This window comes from Lissotriton helveticus, chromosome 3_1 (assembly GCF_964261635.1).
Source record: "Lissotriton helveticus chromosome 3_1, aLisHel1.1, whole genome shotgun sequence".
Lineage (NCBI taxonomy): Eukaryota > Metazoa > Chordata > Amphibia > Caudata > Salamandridae > Lissotriton > Lissotriton helveticus.
In genome coordinates this window covers 2021428692-2021450761 of record NC_136061.1, presented here as the reverse complement: position 1 = coordinate 2021450761, position 22070 = coordinate 2021428692, and the positions used below count along the sequence as shown (strand labels likewise).

The following is a 22070-nucleotide window of genomic DNA, read 5'->3' as shown; positions in this document are numbered from 1 at the left end:
CCACTCCCACTGATCCCACTGCGGAGGGGCCGACGCCCCCCAAGCCCTGGCAATGTTCCGCTTTGCCACTCACGCCGCCATTGCCAGCTTGAGTTCTTCATGCCTGGTCCAGTCAGTGGGCCCTTTAATCATTAAGAGCAACCATCAAGGCTCCCTCGGAACCGGTGAACCCACCACCTCCGATATTATATCTGTGACCTTGGTTCAGTAGGGGGACAATCTCCGGGCAGTCCCACAGTATGTGGTAGAAGGGTCCGTCCCCCCCGCATCCGCGCACAAGTCAGACTGACACCCACCCCAAGAGTGCAACAGGGTGCGAGGGTAGTACACCCGGTGAAGTATTTTGAGCTATACCAGCCGGAACCTAACACGGATCACGATCTCCCGGGGACTTTGCAGGGCGTCCTGCCAATCGTCATCCTCCAATGGGCCCAGGTCACGCTCCCATGTCGCCCTTAGGGACACTAAGGGATCGGGCATGTTGTTTATCAACTTCCTATAAATCGTGGATGTAGGCTTTTCAAGAATGGGATCCAGGAGCAAACGATCTTCCATGGGGGAATACTCCGGAATGGATGCATCCCTCCCTCCCCCCGGTCCCCCCCCGAACAGGAGATCGTATGGCATGGACAAGTCGTAGATGGTGGTAGCGCTGCGAATCCCGGAGATCATACTCTTTCTGTAAATACTCAAAGGTGCGGGGGGCGTCCCCTCTCCATGCGTCGCCCAGGTAGTTCATTCCAACGAGCTGCCAGCCCCTAAAGCCCTTCAATCTAGTTACTTGACTCAATTGCTTCCCAATCCACAAAGGGTTCCTACCAGTCAGGGATCCCCCCCCTCCCCAGGAATTGATTCGCCTCCCTCCAACATTGAACCACCACACCGGTGTGTGAGGGCCAATCCACACGCGTCCTCCGGGTGTATAACAGAGATTCACAATTCCCGCCCGGCATCACCAAACAGTCTACTCTGTAGGCCGGTTCCGACTTATCTTCATAAACTCAATCCTTGACGACTTGAAGCTGAGACGCTCAGTAATATAAGTGCACGTCCGGCAAGGCCAGCCCACCGTCGTACACCCCCTTGTCCATTTCCGCAACGCGATCCGAGGGCTGCCCCCATCCCAGAGGAGCGTCCTCACCGCCTGAGAGATCGCTTGAAGAACCCCTGCGGGATAGGATATGGTGTATTCTTTATGATATACAAGAGGTGAGGTAGCGCCAACACCAGGGACAAAGGCAGCGCACGCCAGTGGCTTACGTCGGTGAGAAGGCGATACAGCTGAGGTTCAAGGTTTCTAGCAAGGAACTCTGCTCTCTCTCTTGTGACATAAACCCCCAAATATTTGCCATCGTTCACTAACGTTGCAGGGCACCTGGACGGTATCCGCGGGGGAGGGCCCGAGAGGGGGAAAATGACCGACTTAGCCCAGTTTACGCGGTATTCCGAATAGCTCCCAAAAAGTTCAAAAAGGTGAAGTGCCTGCGCCATCGACTGATAAGGCCTAGCCATATAGAGCACAATATCGTCAGCGTATAGGCTGATGCGTTCCTCCCAGTCATCGGTCAAGGCTAAGCCCCAGAATGACCTGTCTCTCCTCACCCAATGAGCCAACGGCTCCAACACCAGGGCGAACAAAAGGGGGGATAAGGGACACCCCTGCCTCGTGCCCCGCCTGAGCTGGAGGCTCTGGATACCGTGCCTTTGACTCGTACACGCGCCATCGGCTGTTCATATAAGGGGCGCACCCAGCTGCAGAAGGTCGGGCCAAAGCCCAGCCGCCGCAGGACCATAAAAAGGTATGGCCACTCGATGCCGTCAAACCCCATCGAGCTGTCCAGCGCCATCAACGCAGTCTGTGTCCCCCACGCCATCCGTCATATACAGCGCTCCATACATGCGCCGCAGATTGTGTCGCGTGCTCCTGCGTGGCATGAAGCCTGATTGGTCTATATGTACCAGGTCCGGAAGTACTGGGATTAACCTATCCACCAGGACCTTGGCCAAGACCTTCGCCTCCACATTTAGGAGCGAAATTGGCTGGTATGAGGAGCAGCAATCGACCGGCTTACCGTCCTTGTGGATAACCACAATCGTGGTATCTCTCTGGTCTGGCGGCAGCCTCCCAACCTGATGCGCCTCCTGGTACATACGCAGAAGAGGACCCTTAACAATGTTCGATTGTTTCTTAAAGATCTCAACCCGGAGCCCATTAGGGCCCTGTGCCTTCCTGGATTGCAGGGAGAGCAGAGCCGCCCCTATCTCTTCCCAAGTCAGAGCTGTCTCCAGTTCCTCCCTCTGGGATTGTGACAGAGTGGGAAGCGCAAAGTCGCGGAGGAATTCCTCACAGTCCTGCTCCGTCCTGGTACAAACCCGGGAGTATACTTCTTCAAAGTGTGTTGTGAACGTCTCCGCAATGTCCATGCTGGTGGACACCAGGGACCCCGACTTATCTCGCACGGCAGCCACCCAGGAATGCCCCCAATCTCTGCGCTCCATCCAGGCCAGGAGCTTCAGGGCCTCATCCCCAATATTGTATATACGGTGCTGTGTGGCCAAGGCGAAGGCCCTCGCCTCGCCCTCCGCCAGAGCCCTTAGATCTGTCTGCTTGAGGGCCAGAGCATGCCGACCCTCTAACGAGGACTCTACACCCAACCTATGTTCTAATTCAGTGACCTCCTCCTCGGGCTGCCTAATACTCAAGGATTCCTCCTTCTTTTTCGCTCCTATTAGGGCCTGCGCCTGCCCCCTCAGAACGGTCTTGTACGCCTCCCAGAGTGTGATACATGAAGTTACTGACCCCTGGTTCTCCTCAAAATAGAACTGAGAGCCCTCTCTAATCTTATCTCCTATGGTATCATACCTTAGGTGCCATGGATCAATCCGCGGGAACGCTGCCTTGTTAACGATTGGCCCTTTCAAGAGCACGCCCACCGGAGAATGGTCAGAGAGACCCCTGGCTAAAATTTGGGGGTCTGAGAAGTCCCCCAACTGATCAGTGCGTGTCAGCAGGTGATCCAGTCTGGAGAAAGACCCATGCCTGGCTGAGTAGAATGTGTACTGTCGCAAGGAAGGGTGGTGTGCCCGCCACAAGTCACTCAAACCAAAAGACTCCAGAAACCCCTGTAACCCCAACTCCCCCCGGTGGCCCTGCCCCCCACCCGACCTATCGTGGTCTGCGGTCAGAACGGCGTTCATGTCTCCACCCACCAAAAGCGTCCCGAGCGGAGATCCGCCAAGAAGGAACCCAGGCGTTTGTACGTCGTGGAATGCAGGCCCGGTGGAACATAGCAAGAACAGAACACTACAGTCCGCCCCTCCCGCCACTGCCACCATGCTACCCGAATCGTCCACGTCCTGGTGACCACCACAGGAAAGGTCTTCCGCAAGAACATACCCACCCCCCTAGAGCCAGACGTAAAGCCAGAGTGGGCAACCATTTTGTACCCAAAGCGGGCTAATGCCTGGCACCTGGTCCCCCGCAAATGCGTCTCCTGCAGGAGAACCACGTCAGGCGAATGGCGCTTCAAGTGCTGCAGTACTGAAGTCCTTTTAATCTTGTTACCCAAACCATTGACGTTCCGTGCCCAGATTTTAACCAATGACTGGGAGCCCATCTGCACTTTGTCATACAATCACTACGAACGGAGCTTGCTATCCTGCGGTGCACCACCCCCACCCACCAAAGGACTATCCAAGAAATGAGCATACACAACTTGCCAAAAAAGTCCCACCCCCTCTCCCCACACCCATACAGACCCAAAAATCCACCCCCAACTCCCCCTCCCTGCCTGGTGAGCCTCCAACCACCCACCAATGAAATATGCAGAGTGCCTGTCGCCCCCTTCCCACAACAGAAACCATGTTAGAGGAACATGGAGTCACTGACCTAAGGAAGATGGACATGTAACATATCGGACTACACACCCTTGTGTATACTTCAGCCCCCGGTGCCCCCCCGCCCCCAGCATTATGCCCTCAGCACCTAGCACAACTCTTAGCCATAACCTTGGTATTCTCACCTCACAGGATCCAGGCCTCCTCGGCACACATCTCTTCTGCCCCAAGTCACAAGCAGACCAGGGCCAACCCTGTAGTGAAGCAAGACCCTACCATAACATAGTCACTCTGCCCGTTGCCTTTCATAGTCTCTGGGAGCACTCCCTGCATCTGTGCTCGTCCCCTGGCTCCCAATCCCCACCGGAGTGTCGTGCTGCTTTCTTCGCTGGCCCACCGTGTGCCAGCCTTCCATCCAGTCGGCGGCATCCGCTGGCGTATCAAAGAAGTAAGATTTGTCTCCATCCAATACCTTAAGCCTGGCCGGGAACAGCATCATGTACTTCACCCCCTTATCACGGAGCGCCCTTTTTATGCCATCGAAGGAGCGCCTCTGCCGCTGCACCTGCAGCGTAAAATCCGGGAAAAAGCGGATAGTGGCATTGCCCCGATGAAGGTCCCCCCTGGACCCGTGCAGCCTGCAGGATGGCATCTGTCACGATAATTGAGGATGCGGGCAATGATCGTGCGCGGGGGGGGCCTGGGCTTAGGCTTACCGCCTAGGGCTCTATGTGCCCACTCCACCGAGAAGAAGTTCGAGAGGCGCTTTGGCTTTAGATGGTTCAATATGAGGTCTTCCACAAAGACATCTGTTGAGGGCCCCTCCATTCCCTCCGGCACCCCCACTATGCGTACATTACGCCTAGCCCGACCTTCCTGGTCTTCCAGGCGGGCATACACGTAGGCCTGGTTCTTGGTGAGGACTGCCACCTGCTCCTCGAGGCGCTTCGTCTTCGCCTGCAGCCCGCCTATGCCGGTTTCCGCCGCCGCCACTTTTTCTGACATTTTGTGGAAATCCGCCTGCAGGAGATTCACCTCTTCCGTCACAGAGTCCAATTTTGGCTCCATGGTGCCCCGAAAATCGTTAATGGCCCTCCATCGTCCCGATCGCCGTCATGGTCACTGCCAGTCGCACCCCGATAACGGGTCATCGCCACCGTATACTCTGGCTCAGTACACCCAGGAACTGCACGTGTGCTAGGGACTCTAGAAATTGGCTCTGTCCTGTATTTGGGACGATATTCCCCACTGTCACCCGCGTGCAATCGAGTTTTCTCCATACAAATTCATAGTTGCCCTCCAAATGGTGTCCCCGATCGAACCCATATAAAAGCCCGCTTTTGTAAAGAAAGAATAACCTTTGTCATATATCTGACCTATCCAGCGTCTTTTCGTGCCTTTTTATCAATCAGTTAAGTGCACCAATATTGAAAAAAAATAAAAATTCTAACACTCATCTCCTAGCCAGTACTTGAAGTCTCAAACAATGTGTTCTACTTCCGCATATTTGAAAAGACCAGCATCCTGCTACGCTTTTCAGTAATGCATCCATGATGATAACACTAGGACTTTACCTAACCGAAGATTTCAACATACTCCAATCTTATAAATGCAGACTGTTAGTCATGTCTAAGATAACAGGCTGTCCCTCACAAAACCGTGAATGCGAAGACCACAAATGCAATGACTTTAAGAAATGCCAGTGGTGATGCATCACATTTATGCTATTTTTCTAGAGGAGCGCTGAACCCAACAAGCAGTGCACTTGAGTCAGTATTTTGTTTTTGTTGAAAAGAAAGTGGCTCCTGCTGGACCATGCCTAAGATTCAGGAATCTGAGGCTAGCAAAAACAAACGGTTACATTTCTATGTTGAACAGGCTGTAATTGGATCGAGTTTTCCTGGAATGGGGCACTCCCGAGCTGGACCTGTTTGCGACCAACCAGAACCGCAAATGCCCATACTTCGCAAGCGGGCTTCCCTACAGGGACTCGTGCGGGAATGCGCTTTCCATGAACTGGTCACAAATATATCCCTACGCCTTTCCTCCATTTCCACTGATACCCAAGGTTATTTCCAAGATGAAGAAGCAGCCTTGTCGTCTCATTGCCCCCAGATGGCCTCGCCAATACTGATTCACCGAGCTTCTCCTCCTCTCGGAGTGCGATCCCATTCAGTTTCAACTAATACCGAATCTTCTGTCCATGCAAAAGAGTCAGATCTGTCACCCGGACCCAGCATCCTTGAAATTAGCAGCATGGCTCCTCAACACCTTGAATTTGCGCACTTAGATATTCCCGTAGAGTGTAAAGAAGTTTTAACCAATGCTCGAGCACCTGCCACAATCAAGACATTTAAGCTCAAATGGAAACGGTTCCGCACTTGGTGTCAGTCAGTCAATTTACATCCCATTCAGGCCTAACCAGAACGGATTTTATCGTTCTTTCTTCAATTGGCAAAGTCTGGATTATCTCACTCCACGTTAAGTGTTTTTGGCAGCTATCTCCAGATTCCGTCAAGATGGTTCTAACTCTCTCTACTCTACTAGAGTTATTCAATAATTTTTTTAAAGGGCTGTTTCGTATGTTTCCCCCTATTTGGCGTCCACCTCCATCTTGGCATTTGAATGTGGTGCTCGATCAACTCATGCGACACCCCTTTGATCCTATTCACAAGATGGACCTTAAGTTTCTTTCTTGGAAGGTATCTCTGCTGCTGGCGCTGACATCAGCAAGAAGGGTCAGCGACATTCAAGCATTCACGATTAATTCACCTTTTCTACAATTCACATCTAATTCAGTGGTGCTTCGTTCCAATCCCAGCTTCATGCCTAAGGTTTCTTCAGATTTTCACCTTAATGAACCGGTAATTCTGACGACATTTTTTCCAAATCCTCAGACAACAGCAGAGAAAGCTTTGCATTTACTGGACATCAGGAGATGTCTCAAGTTATATCTGCAACGAACTGCTACAATTCGAAAATCGGGTCAACTTTTCGTAGCGTATGGGAGGCTACGTCAAGGTTACTCTGAATCCAAACAGACCATAGCTCGTTGGATGTCCTCGACGATTAGTCTGTGTCATCAACAGGTGGGAAGGCCTCTATGCACCACGCCGAGAGCACATTCTACGAGAGCGATCTCCTCATCTACCGCTCTCTTTGCTTGGGTGCCTCTCCATCAAATCTGCAGAGCGGCAACTTGGTCCAGCAGGCACACTTTTACCAAACACTACTGTTTTGACACTGCGAATGATGCCGATACGTCAGTGGGACGAGCAGTTGACCGCAATCTTTTCAATAAGGTGAGCCTCTGTTCTCCCTCCTCCACTATGCTCTTTTTAGACGCTTATTTACATGCTGATATATATCCTAATCTAATATGCATATGTAAGCACTAATGTAGTTATATATGTTTTATGATATTATTTATGCCTCTTTATTATGTATACTATGATACAAGGAGCGTCTAATGAGCATTATGTTATGTACTGCGATCTACTCTGATTTAGGCATGTGAATCTATGAAAGACACTCCAATACTGGAGAAGAACAATAGTTACTTACCTGTAATCTGTGGTTCTCCAGTATTGGTGTCTTTCATAGATTCACATGCACCCACCCACCTCCCCTCAGAGGCTTCTTTGGCTAGGATGTTGGCTCCACTCCTATGCGAGAATCTGAGCGCCTGAGCCGCGGGGGGGGTGGGCATTTTAGTGGGTACTGTTACCTGATTGGCTGCAGTTTGCACTATACAAAATAACTATGATAGTCATGAGTGTGAAAGTTTTTACTCTGTAGCTGTGGGCTACTTTACTTCCTGGTTGTTTATTTCTAAGTTTTTTTTGGTAATTATTAGCATATCATTGCTTTTTTATGTACCGTTGGACTCCCACTCCGACGACGGGGAATGATTCAGGCATGTGAATCTATGAAAGACGCCAATACTGGAGGACCACATCGAAAAAAACATCGAGTCTGAAGACCAGCCTGCAGCGTTTACGATGTCTTCCAGTGTAGCGACCAGTGAAATGGCTTTAGAAGCCATTGCTCCTCTCACTGAATGCGCTCCAAATTGCGAAGTATTAATACCCGCTTCTTGCATCACTCATCTGATCTAACGGGCTATGGTTGGTGGAGAAACCGCCTTGAAGGGCTTCTTTAAGGAAATCAATAACTGTTGCTCCCCAGGAGGGCGAGTCTCTTCCGTCATATTTTCTAACTACGCACAGCTTCGGGGATTTATCAAACTCTGGGTAGGACCCCATCCTAGAATCCGAATTAGTCTGGTGCATAATATGGGAAGTGACCCCCAGTGCTCAGACATCGGAGACTCGAAGGCAGGACACCAAGCATAGCCAATTTGGCTGAAAGTTCCTTGCGGGATAGGTACTTGTTGGACTGCCAAAACTGGAACAGATGCAGCACCCTATTAACGTCCTGTCCCATAAGGAAGAGTGTCTGGGTTCTGAAGGCAGCGAAAGGTGGATCCCTCGCAACAAGTTGCAGACCAATGGATGTTCACCCACGGGGGCTCCCGCGACCTGGAGATGTCTGGCTGAAATCACCGATCTATAGGAGTTAATAGTTCGATAGGCCAGGCCCTCAGCCGCCAAGGAGGCCAAGAAATTCATGATGGCTACCACTTCGCACTCCATGGGATCCTGGTCGTTCCGAAGACACCAACCGACCCATCTGGTCCATGCTGACTTATAGCGCTTGTTAGTGCTGTTGGCCCAAGCTCCTCCCAGCTGTGTTTGAGCTTCTGCCGATAGGCCTTAGACTCTCCAGCGATGCCCGAACTCCGCAAAGCTACTAAGGGCATCTGCCCTTGTTGGAGGAGAGGGTGTGGACTGCCCTGGGGATACCTCAGAAGGAAAGGATCTCAGAGTAGAAGGATTGGAGAATCCCAGGAAAGTTCCAGAAGAACTGGAAACCACACTTGAGGCCTCCAATATGGGGTGATTAGAGCTACTCTCGTCTTTTGTCTGCGGACTTGCGTCATGAGCCTTTATTATCATGGCGAACGGGGGACAGGCATACCCCATTTCTTTGGACCAATCCTGGAGGAAAGCATCCAATGCCGTTGCCAGTTTCCAACTGTAAAATCGCGGGTGTTGATGGTCTAGCCGGAACGCGAAAAGGTCCTCCGAGAATGGGCCCCACGTATCATGGAGTCTCCAAAAAAAACGGTGGGTGCAACTGCCATAGGCGCATGTTCACCCAACTTCTAGGCACCAGTCTGCTATTACATTGGAAGCTCCAGGAAGTTATTCCGCTGTCACCGAGACATTATGGGATAGGCAGAACTTTCAAAATTCCTTGGCTAGGTCCGCCAAGGCCTTTGATTTTGTTCCCCCGAGGTGATTAATGTACCAGACTGCCGATACGTTGTCCATCTTCAAGAGCACGCTGCAAGACGCTTTCTCTTTTGTTCAATATCGGATCGCAAAAGACCCTGCCTTTAGTTCCAGGCAATTGATGTGGAGTTGACTTTTGTCTGCCGACCACTTTCCTCCGGTAAAGGAGTCCCCGCACCGAGCCCTCCAGCCTGATTTGCTGGCATCAGGCTCCATCACTAAGTCTGGTTCGCAACCGAATATGGCTCTGCCGTTCCAGGCGTCCATGTGGTCCAGCCCCCACCTGATCGGAGTGTTGTAGACCCTTGAGGAGGTATGAGGCTTTCAGGCGCTGTAGCGCCCTGAAGTGGAGCAGGCCCGGGAAAACCACTTGAATTGAGGAGGCGAGGAGGCCCAACAACAGGGCGATCTGTCTCAGAGAGGTCGAGGAGCAGGCCAAGACTCTTCTCAATTCCCTGCGGATCGTGGTCATCCTCTTTGCGGGAAGACTGAAATTACGTGAAACCGAGTCTATGACGAAACCCAGGATGGTTATGTGCATTCCATGGAGGTTGTCAGATGCAAATTTTTGGAATTGATGATGAACCCTAGGTTTTGGAGAAGGTTTACTGTCTCCTGCAACTATTGAGAGAGACTGTGAGGACATTGCTCCAAGAGGAGGATGTCGTCCAGATAGATAGTAAGGCGAAAGCCTTTCGCTCGTAACGTTTCCACCACTGGTTTGAGAACCTTAGTGAAACACCAAGGGGATGAGTACAGCCCAAAAGGGAGTGAGGCGAAGTCGAACACCTGGTCTTGCCACAGAAACTGTAGGAAACCGCGGTGCGGAGGAAAAATGGGAACTACCAAGTACCCGTCCTTTAGATCCAATCTGGCCATCCAGTCGTCTGGTTGGAGGAGATCTCTGAGCAGATGTATGCCCTCTATTTTGAAATGGCGGTAGATCAGACATTGATTGAACTCTTTCAGATTTATGACTGGGCGCTGGCTGCCGTCCGTCTTGTCTACAAGGAAGACATTGCTGAGGAATCTTCTGGGATGAAGATGCGTGGGACCACAGCTCCTTTTTGCACCAGGTCCGCTACCTCCTGATCTGAGGTCTGCCTGATCTTGTGCAAAGATCAGCGGTCGAGGGCGAAGTTCCTGAACGGGAGAACCGTAGAACTCTATATGAAACCCTTGTACGGTCTGTAGCACCCATGCGTCAGAGGTAATAGTTTGCCAATTGCGTATGAAACCTGCCACCCACCGTGAGAAGTGGAAGGGGGTAAAGGCTCACCTGAGTTAGGCATGGACTGTCCTCTGGGTGTTCCTCTGCCACCGCGGCATCTGTGCCCCCGATGGGACTGGAAGAACTCTTGACACCCCGGATCCTGAGCTTTCTTTCCGGTACCTCGTTTCGGGCCTTGGGTGTAGAAGCAGCTGGTCAAACGCCCTCTACCACGACCGGCTCCAACAAAAACTCTCAGGTGGAAGACCTTTTTTTGGGAGGAATGCACCTTCTCTAATGATGTGAATGTGGCAACAAACATAGTGAGCTCCTTAATGAACGGGCCCCAAAGAGACTTCCTTGTGCCACTGCACCTGCCTCGGACGAGGAGAGGTCACCTTTCAGGAGGCAAGAGCGCCTCCTTTCCGTAGAAAGGGCGCAATTAGTGTTGCCTAGAAAGACGTGCTGGGTACAGTTGGACACCCTTTTCTGGGGAAAGTGGGGTGTCTGTTTGCTTGGCCTCTTCCGCTAATTCCAGGACCTTGGTGATGGGGCCCGCTATGTCAAGTAATTTATCCTGACATGACTTCCAGGAGCAATGGATCCCTTTCTTCGGGTCGTGGATATATTTCTGCAAGAAGGTTGCCATCCTGGGGTCAACCTCAGGAATCAATGCCACTTCGCACGGTAGGGCAGGGCGCGGGCACTCTGCCCTGAGACAACATCTAACCTCTTTCTCAAGAGGTTTACTCAAGCGTCCGGCTACAAACGCCAACACTTTGGGCGAAGGGGTCTGTGGAACTGGGGTGGTCTAGGTCCTCAGAGGTCAACATGTCAGAGTCCTCTTCCTTGGTGTCAGTGACTGGGGATTCTACAGGACACCAAGGTCTGGATGGGCCTGCCTCGTCCGCAATTCTTCTGCGTATTCCCCCTCTTCCTCCTCAGTAGAAGGCTCTGGTACTTCTGGGAGAATAGGTTGGGATCCCCCATCTAGCCTGGCCAGAAATGCTTTTTTGATGCAATCAAAGGCGCCTAAATCCATGCCTGATGCGCTCTTGCACTTCGGGGGCGCTGGGACTGACATGCGTAGGCGAACTGCATGATGTCGCGTCGCTCAAAAGGTCCAATGGCAGCTGAGACTGCCTGGTGGATAGATGTGTCTCCTGCGTTACAAAAGTCGTCGTCGAGGGGAATAACCTCAAGGGATTCTTCTTCAGTATCTTCCTCTTCCATAACGGAGGATATGTAGGGTGTTGTGAAGACAAATCAGTAAGTACCCCAGGCGCTGTAAGCGCTTACTATGTTGTCACAAGATTGTTGGGAAAAAGTGGTAATGCTTTTTGGATGTGATTAGTAATCACAGGCTTTAGTTACCCCAAGAGTGTAATTGTTTGTATTGGAGAACAAATTATTTGGCGTGAGTCAATCACTTAAGTTTAGGGCACTCAGAAGTGCAATAGTGCTGACTACTCCGGTCCCATGGGACAGCTCACCCTGTTTTCCAATGGGTATCTAGCTATGGGCCAGCCCCCGATCAGTGCGCCCCACCGCAACAAAAATAGATAAGCACACTCACCTCACGGCGTTTTATACAGACCCGCAGAAGAACGAGCATAAGGGGGAGACCGGTCTTTCAATACTGACCGACGTGTGTGGGCTTAAGGGCTTCCAAGAGCTCTGAGGTGGTGTCTGTAGCGAGGGTGTCTGCCTTGTTCTCGCTGGTTCCACCGCGGAAGGTCTTGACGTGGACCAACAAGACGGACACGCGCCCCTTACTGAAAAAAGTGCTTACCGCACTTCTCGCCGCAAGGGGGGCCGCGAGTGGAGCGGGGATGTTCCCGCGGCCCCAACCAAAATTATGCCTGAAAGTGAAATTGCAAGCAGTACAAGGCGCAGCAAAGCGCAATACCAACCGAACTAAATTTAAAATGCGAATAGACATATAACTGTGAAATTTCCCTTGCCCTTAGACGAGCGAGAGGAAATCAAAACTTATTTGATGCTGAGAGCAGGAAAGAAAGAGGAAAGGTGTTGGCAGCATCACGCCCTCATCACCCATAGGATGTACTGATAGGTGGACTGTGCATAACCCTGAACTAAAGGTTCATGGGACTTGAAGTTTTTCTAATGTTAAGTTGAAGTTGCTGAGAATGCAAAATAAAGAAAGCAAAAACCTCGCCTCCGGTCCTGACATAGAATACAGATGTGTCTGTAGAGTCTGTCTTCAAGGTTATGAATTTTGCAACAGTATGATGTACCACGTCGGCATTTTCATTCTAAAATTCTAGTGACCTGTTTAGCCCTCCAACCTAGGCAACCACTTCATCATTGACATCATCACCTCCTCCCCTGATATAAAAAAAATGTTGTCAACTTTATTCATGCTGTTCATAGGGCAAGAACTATAGAGACACATCACGCTAAGGCACGCCTAGGGGGAGGGAGGATGGTGGGGAGGGAGTTGGGTAGTTGACTGATTTTAATGGAACAAGAAGTCATGACTCAGAAGGATGGTTCTATCCAGGCTAATGGTTATATAGGGGAAATGGACTGGTCATCTATGCCAGGTATACCAGAGGATGTAATAACGCAATAATATACTGATATATTTATATATACATGCTAAATTGGAAGATACAATGACCGGCTAAAGCTATTGATAACCTGTCTACACTGTAATTATGAACGGCTTGCAAAGCTCTATTGTATACTGAGTTTTAAGAAGGTATGGAAGAAAACCTGAATAAAATGTGTTTAAAAAAAAAACTTTATCCATGCTGGGTTTTTTTTTTGGGGGGGGAGGGAGGGGGCGATAATGGCAGTTATAACTCCATTTATATGATACTTCGGCCTAGGATCTCTTATGAAAAAAATTATGTGGGTCTGAGGCCTTTTAGGGCACAAATTGGGGAATCGATTAGCAGCAAAATTGTTCTCGTTTTAACTCATTTTATGCTGCTTCAGTTTTCTTACTTTCTCTTTGTGATTTTTCTCCCTTATGCAGTCATTCAGCATCTGAAGAATCCAACCCCTCGGCATCTGCGTCAGACTCCGGCAGTCAATCTGAAAGTGAACATGGGAGTGGGCACGGTAGTGACCATGCCAGTGGTCACGGAAGCGAACATGCCAGTGGGCATGGAAGCGAACATGCCAGTGGGCATGGAAGCGAACATGCCAGTGGGCATGGAAGTGAATCCAACAGCAGCTCTGCGTCTAGAAGTCAGTCTGAATCTGAAAACGAGTCAACAGGTTCTAAATCCCGGAAGAACTCTACCGAAAACAAAGAGAAAAATGTCCCCAAAAAGCAGCGGTTGGCAGACGTGAAGAAGGTATGTTTTGATTCCCAGCAATGCATCCTTAGTGCTAGACTTTTATCTTTAAGGGGTCATATACACAGGTGTAAATTATGTTGTCATAACGCAGTAATCTAGAACGTGCATTAGTTCATAAATGGCCTGGTTGAATGTTTCTGGTTGTTTCCATATTCTTGCATTGTACTCTAATGGATTTGTTTTATTGTGTATTAAGTTGTTGTCTTTAAGGAACGTACCATCCAACATTCTAACAACAGAGGGAAATTTGCTGGCCTCCAAATAAGAGCACGGTTGTGTTGAAGGGATTGGCTGTCGTCCCTTTCGTGAGCAGATAATAAATTACACTCATTGAAACTGTATCCGCTTTTCTGCAGGATCCCAGCTTTGTAACTACAATACACTGTACTCCTAAATACTCGCCATTTGACATATCTCCCTCTTCATATGGTCTAAATCTAAGAATTAATCTTGACTCTTAGACACCCAGCATCATGTGACAATATGTAATCAAAGCTAGCACTGTAAGCCTTAGTCAACTTTCCACGTTAACACACATTTCTTATAGTCCTTTTTTTTCCTTCATTTTTGTAACTTTAATTTTATCCAGTATTCGGGTATCTTTCATAGATTCACATGCCTGAATTATTCCTCGTTGTCGGGATGGGAGACCCCGGTACATAAATAAAGTAATGTCTCATTAGACATATAGGGCCATATGTAGGTAGCTTAATACCAGTCGGTAACGGCCGAAATTCGGTAAATTAGCTGTTACCGACCGGTATTTAGCTTTTTCTAATGTAGGTGGCTGGATTTAAGGAATCCTTAAATCCTATGTAGGGAGCACTCAAGTGAGTGCTTTTTTGATTTAAGGATTCGTTATTTATCACCAACTACAGGTTGGTGGTAAATATCGAAAACCTTTAAAAAAGCAATTTTGTGCTTTTTTTTTTTTTAAAGTGCCATGTGGTAGACATACATGCCCTTAGGGCATGTATGGTTAGGGCATGTATGTGTGCCACATGTCCACATGTGCACACATGCAAGATTCACGGGTGCAACAGGGTGGCAATGTGACACCCTGCCACCCTTGAATATGTTACCCCTATTAGCGATTCGGTATTTACCAAATCGGTAATAGTGAATGGCTTCCCATTTATTCCTATGGGCCTCGAGGCCATAGGAATGAATGGGAATGACCAAATCAGTAAATACCGAATCGGTAATACCGAATATTACCGAATACGTAGGTAATCTCTATTTACCGATTCTTAAAAATCGAATCGATAAAATTCGGTATTTAACAATCAGTAAATAGAGATTACCTACTTATGGCCCATAGAGTAATAGGCCAACGGCCTCACATTAGTAACATATCCATGTCCTTTTGAAAAAAAGACCCAAGTCTAGAGAAGAGCCAATCAGCTATCACCACCCTCTAGAACCTTCCTGGAAGGAGCCCTAGCCCCTCATATTTTCTACCGCACGTCGTGCTAAGGGAGTTTCCACTGAGCTCTGCTCAGTTTGCTTCATTTCTGGATTTCCAGTGTTTCTTCTCATATATTTCCATCCTCTGAGTGAAGTTTGTCTGTTCTTCATGGCAGATATACCTAAGATATACCTGTGCTGTGGTTCCTGTGGTAAAAAGAGACTTCCTGTGGATGACCAGCACAAAGATTGTCTCTCCTGCCTTCACCCAGATCACTCTTCAAAGGACTGCAAGGTATGTCGTACCTTTTCTTCAAAGACCCTCAAAGGTCGGAAGAGGCGCCTCTTAATTTGGTTGCAGAGGCTGAAAGACTAAGACCAACTAGAGTCTTCTGAGGAGAGTGAGGGTTCTTCAATTTCCTCCAAATCCTCTCAGAAAAGGCCAAGGGTAGCTTCTCCAGGCCCTTCGTCGCAGCCACCTCAGAAGAAGACACATAAAAAGTATTCATTCCAAGGCTCTGCCACCAAAGGTTTCTCCTCAGGAGATTGTTCACTCCTTTAAGAAGCCTTCTTCCACTCAGTCGACGACGGTCTTGTCGACGGATTCAACGACGAGAAAATCTACGTCTGCGGCCATGTGTGTGACCTCGTCGACGACGACTGTTTCCACTTCTGTCGCCTCTTCTTCACTGTCTACATCGACGACTCCATCGTCGACGGCCGGTAGGTCTGTCTCGTCGACGATAAAGATAAAGGGGACATTGTCAACCTCCAAGCAACCGTCGATGCTGCGATCGCCGATGACCGTGTTGACGATGGCCCCGACCACGAAGACTGTCCTGTCGACATCTACTCCATCGTCGACGAAGGCTCCATCGACGGGAACTCCATCGACTATGGTGCCCGTCGACGCTTCCCCGTCGACGACCACACCGTTGACTGGCTCGTCGACGACAACGGATTCTAATTTGAAAAGTACATATGTACATCTCAGAATAACGAAACGTACCTTGACGCCAACCCTGACTTCTCCTAGTAGGGTCCAGCCATTGCCTCCGGCTCACCTCTTGAACAAAGAGGATTCTGATGAGGGCAGTATAATTCGAACAGCGACAAGCCCATCTGAACTTAACGTAAAGTATCAGGACAGTTCGGATTATGAGGACCAGGATCAGGAGGATCAGGATGTTGGCCCAGAGGAATACCATCCACCTCCGCCTCCCATGGTTTGCCTACCAGCATCTTTAGTTTTCGACCTACAGTTCCTCATTACAGATTATAAGCAGCGATTCCCTACTTCTGCCAAGTCTCCACTTTCAGCTGTATCTCCACCACCAAGACCACAACTTCCACCCTTGACTATACAGCCGGGGCCTGTCATTCCTCCACCTCCGCCTTCCACAGATGACGAGGAGGAGGAACCCCATGAAGAAGAGGAACTTCATGATTCCCACTCTACTCATGACGAGTGGGACGACTATGCCATACCCTGTCCTTCTTCTCCCGTGCCTGCGCAGGCTGATTCACCTCCTGAAGACATTGGGGGATTTCACAACATAGTGGAGAGGGCGGCGCAACGTTTCCAGATACCTATGCCGTCACACCAGCAAGAATGCTTCCTATACGATTTTAAGGAGCCTTTTAAGAAATCGGTCAGATCTATACCCATTATGGAATACATATGGGATCAAGGTGTAAAATTATGCGAAACCCTTCCTTGGTGCCCCCGGTAATGCCTCGTCTGGATAAAAAGTACCAAGCTCCAGATACTGCTCTAGCTTGCTTGACAGGACATCCCAAACCAAACTCTGTCATCACGCAGGCTGCTCAACTTAAAATTGAAAAATCCTTCTGCCCCACTAGCCGCCCCTCCGGACAAAGAGGTCGAAGTGTTTCTCATCAATGTCAGCTTTAACAGTGTGTGCATCCAATTCCTTGGCACTGTTAGGGCGTTATAATAGACAGTTGTGGGCAGACATCGCTCCTTATCTTGTGGCCTTACGAGAGGAGTCGAAGGAGGAAGCAAAAAAGATCTTAATTGAAGGCGAACGCTCTGCATCTGAAATAATAGACTGTGCGATGGATATCGCTTCAACTGGATTTCGTCAACTTGCCTGCGCAGCTGTATTAAGGCTCCAGGGTTGGTCGATGGCAACTTCATTCCGCCCGGAGGTGCAGACAAAAATCTTGGACATGCCCCTACGATGGCCAGCTTCTGTTCGGATCACATATTGACGAAGCTCTTCAGGGTATTAAAAAGAATACGACACGGCCAGAGCTTTGGGTACCCTGCAATTTAAGAACCTGCCTTTTCGTGGCTCAAGAGGAAGGGGACAATCCTCTACAAGAGGTGATTACCAAAGCCGATCTTCCTACTCTTCTGGTCAACAGTATCGACCACAATACCAGCAGCGTCCGCAGCAACAGTCATCCTATACTAAGGCCTCCTTTCATGGCAAAGGTGGTCAGCAGAAGGGTGCCGCTCGGCGACCATGACCTTTCACTACCTCCAGTCCATCTCCGTCCTCAGCACTTGGAGGAAGAATTTCCCATTTCCTACAAAATTCTAAACAAATCACAGCTGGACCGTTGGGTTCTGCTTTTAGTACAATTCGGTCATTCACTGGAGTTCACTCAAATTCCTCCCCGAACTCCTACTCGACCTATGTTCCACAAAAATCTACATGTTCCTCTCTGGGAAATTTCAATTATGCTCCGGAAGGGAGTTATATAAAGGGTTCCTCTTTGTCAACGAGGGAAAGGATTTTACTCTTGTTTCTTCCTAGTACGCAAGAAGGCGAAAAAATGGACACCGATCTTAGACCTGAGAAATCTCAACAAATTCTTAAAAAAGCAATCGTTTCATATGGTTACCATCCAGGAAGTACTACAACTTCTCAACGCAAGGGACTACATGGTATCTCTGGATCTTCAGGATGCCTATTTTCACATCCCTATCCACCGGAATCATAAAAAGTTCTTGAGGTTTGCAGTAGCGGGCAGACACTTCCAATTCCGTGTCCTTCCGTTTGGGCTCAATCGGCACCTCGCATTTTTACCAAATGCCTATCTCCAGTAGCCGCATATCTCCGGCAATAACACCATCAAGTCTTTCCATATGTGGCCGACTGGTTGGTCGAAGCACCATCTCTAGAAGGCGTATCCAAGTCCTCCGACGCCTGTGTACAGCTTTTCGATCGCTTGGGGCTCCCTCTCAATCGGGACAAGTCTGTCCTCCAGCCTTCCCAACGTATAACTTTCCTGGGTGCTACTCTCGACACGACCCAGAAGGGGCTGTCTTCGTCACGAGTGCAAAGACAGACTTCTTTCATTAACAATTTGCATAAGTTCCAGGAAGTCTTTAACAGTGCGCCTCTTCAAATCCCTACTCTGGATGAGGTCTTCATGCATTCTGCTGGTTCCACACTGTCGTCTTCGCATGGGTCCAATGTACAGGTTCATTCGACAATATCATCCCAGTGACACCTCCAATGATCAAAGCTCTAAGGTGGTTGATGTGCCCTCAGAACCTTTCTCAAGGCTTGCCTTTCTTGCTTCCAGCTTCGCCGCATATCATCACAACAGATACGTCACTAGAAGGTTGGGGAGCTTTCCTCCGCTGAACTACAAGTCAGTGGAAAATGGTCCCAGTCCGAAAGACAACTCCACATCAATCTCCTCGAACTGCGAGCTGTCAGTCTCGCTCTTCTGGCGTTCCTCCCAAGAATCAGGAACACTCTAGTGCTTGTGCGTACGGACAATACCACGACGATGCACTATCTAAACAAGCAAGGGGGAACTCGCTCTCTGACACTCTCTCACTAGTCGCAAAGAATCTGGAACCGGTTGCTCCTTCACAACATTTCCCTTCGGGCAGAGTACGTCCTAGGAATGGACAATGTTCTGTCAGATTCTCTGAGCAGACAACAGGGGACGTGTCACAAATGGGAATTGATTCAGCGGACTCTCAACCGCATATTCTTTCAATGGGGCACTCCTCTCCTGGACCTGTTCGCTACAAGGCCAAACACCAAATGCCAACACTTCACAAGCTGGCGTCCCCAGAAGGGATTTCTGGGGAATGCATTTTCGATCGCATGGTGCAACGTCTTTGCATACTCTTTTCCACAGTTTCCCCTGATTCCCAGGGTCCTCAGAAAATTGAAAGCAGAACCTTGCACGCTCATCCTGATAGCTTCAGCTTGGTCACGCCAACGTTGGTTCACGGGCCTTCACTTTTCTCCCTGGAACCGCCGATCCCGTTGAAACAGTTTCCCTCTCTTCTCACAATGAACCACCAACAAGTCCAACATCCGGATCCAACATCACTCAGATTAACAGCTTGGCTCCTGAGTTCAGAGAATTCCATGGCCTAGATATACCTCCGGACTGTAGAGCAGTTCTGGCTCGGACTCGAGCAGACAGTACTAACAAAACATATTCCTTAAAATGGAAGAGGTTCTGCATCTGGTGCAAGTCAAAGAAAATACACCCTCTTTCATAGTCTCCTGAACAAATACTGCCTTACCTCCTCCATCTGGCGAATTCCGGTCTCGCCCATGCCTCCATTAAAGTCCATTAGGTAGCAATATCCTGTTTCAGGAGATCCTTTGCAGGACCTTCTCTGTGGTCTAATAGGTTGAGTAAACAATTTCTTAAAGGCCAGTTTAGGACATTCCCTCCTGTAAAGACTTTACCTCCTACTTGGCAACTCAACACAGTTCTGGCTTAATTTATAAAACAACCCTTTGAGCCGATACACAGAGCTGATCTGAAGTATCTCTCCTGGAAAACAGCGCTCCTTCTAGCCCTTACCTCTGCAAGGCGAGTGAGTGAACTTCATGCTTTTTCAATTCAAGACCATTTCCTTCAATTCAAACACTACAGTGTTCTAATACGCACAAATCCAAAATGTGTGCCTAAGGTCCTGTCAGACTTCCATCTCAATGAGCCTATAGTATTGCGGTCCTTTTTTCCAAATCCTCGCACAATGCCAGAAAGAACTCTGCATTCTCTGGATCTTAAACGCTCCCTAAAGTTTTACATTGACAAGACAAAGACCTTCCGCAAGTCCAACCAACTCTTTGTGGCTTACAGTCAACCTAGGAAAGGTCTTCCACTCACTAAACAAAGTATCTCACGCTGGATCTCTTCAGCTATTACATTCTGTCACCAGCAAACAGGGCAACCGCTACACTCAAAGCCCACTCCACTAGGGCAATGTCTACCTCCATGGCACTCTTTGCCGGTGTGCCTATTATAGACATTTGCAGAGCGGCAACTTGGAAGACGCCGCATACATTCACCAAGCATTACTGCTTGGATACAGAACTCATGAAGGACGCTGCAGTGGGACAGGCAGTACTTCGTCATCTATTTCGATAGAGGTGAGCCTTCTTTCATCCCGCCATCCTTTCTTATATACGTACATTTCTCTATTGTGTCACATTTATATGGTATTATCTTGTGAATTTGTGTACGCTGTACCATCCGAAATGTGCTAATCATTGCTTACTACTCTGATTCAGGCATGTGGATCTATGAAAGATACTGGATAAGAAATGCGTTACTTACCTGTAACTGCAGTTATCCAGTATTGGTATCTTTCATAGATTCACGTGCAACCCACCCACCTCCCCTCGAAGGGCTCTTCTAGTTCTCTCAGTGATACACCTTCTTAGCACTGTGCTTACGAAAATCTGAGGGACTAGGGCTCCTTTCAGGAAGGTTCTAGAGGGTGGTGATAGCTGATTGGCTCTTCTCTAGACTTTGATCCTTTTTACAAAAGGACATGGATATGTTACTAACGTGAGGCCTTTGGCCTGTTACTCTATATGTCAAATGAGACATTACTTTATTTATGTACCGGGGACTCCCATCCCGACGACGGGGAATGATTCTGGCATGTGAATCTATGAAAGATACCAATACTGGATAACTGCAGTTACAGGTAAGTAACGCATTTCCTCTGCAGGGTGTCGCCCTGCGGCTGAGAGGAAAGGACTACATGGAAACCGTAGACCTAAAGGATGCCTACCCTCCCATTCCCATGAACTGCAAACACAAACAAATAACCACAGTTTATAGTCCAGAAAAACACTACCAAGTCAGTGCTTCCCCTACAGAATCAAGTTTGCATCAAGAATGTTCACAAAATGCCTAGCTTTTATGTTGTGGCCACGGTTATAGAATCTGCCATTGCATTTTCCTGGTTGTATCGTGGGTCCTTTGAGGAATTTTTAACTTCTTTTCGGCCTTTGGGGTAACAGCCTGGCAGACTACTGGGTCTTTGGAAGCTTCTCTTACCTGATTCAGAATGCTAGCTGTATTGGTGTCCCACCGAAGAAGGAAAGCGATTCATGTCTACCCATACCTATATGACTGGCTAATCAAATCAAACTAGCACTCACAATGCAAAAGGAGTATCAGGATAGTCGTGGACATAGTCTAGGATTCATACTCTACCTAGAAAAGTCTTCAAAGAATCCGGAGAAAGATATGATTCTCCTGGGAGCAAGAATCAACACTGAGGAGAGAGCTAAATGGACAAGTGCTCCAAGATGTTTTCCGGCAATTGAGCACTCTGGAGATCGATCTGTTTGCTGCTCCAGAAAACTGAACATGCCAAGACTTTGCATCCAGGCACGCTCACCACCCTCTCGGGGGAATGCCCTGTCGATAGACTGGTAAAAAAAAATTGCATATGCTTTTCCACCAATCCCTTTAATGCCTCTAGTGATAAAGAAGTGCAAACAGTTGCAAATGACGCTGATTTCTCGCAGTGGACAAGACAAATGTGTTTCTCAGATCCAGTGGAGATGGCACAAGGAAAGGTAAAAAAATTGCCGTCAAGGAACAACCTTCTCTCCATGCAGAGAGACAGAATCCACCACCCCGAAACAAACATCCTGAGCTTAGCGGCTTGGC

General features: G+C 48.8%; 1 protein-coding gene across 2 annotated transcripts in view; it reads left to right on the top strand.

Moving 5' to 3' along the window:
* Positions 1 to 22070, top strand: part of CHD2 (chromodomain helicase DNA binding protein 2) — a 2197496-nt gene that overhangs the window by 59181 nt on the left and 2116245 nt on the right. For both annotated transcript variants that reach the window (XM_078683153.1, XM_078683151.1), the window contains one exon: positions 13409 to 13733. In XM_078683153.1, coding sequence (XP_078539279.1) covers positions 13409 to 13733 — 325 coding nt within the window. The remainder of the gene's footprint in view (positions 1 to 13408; positions 13734 to 22070) is intronic.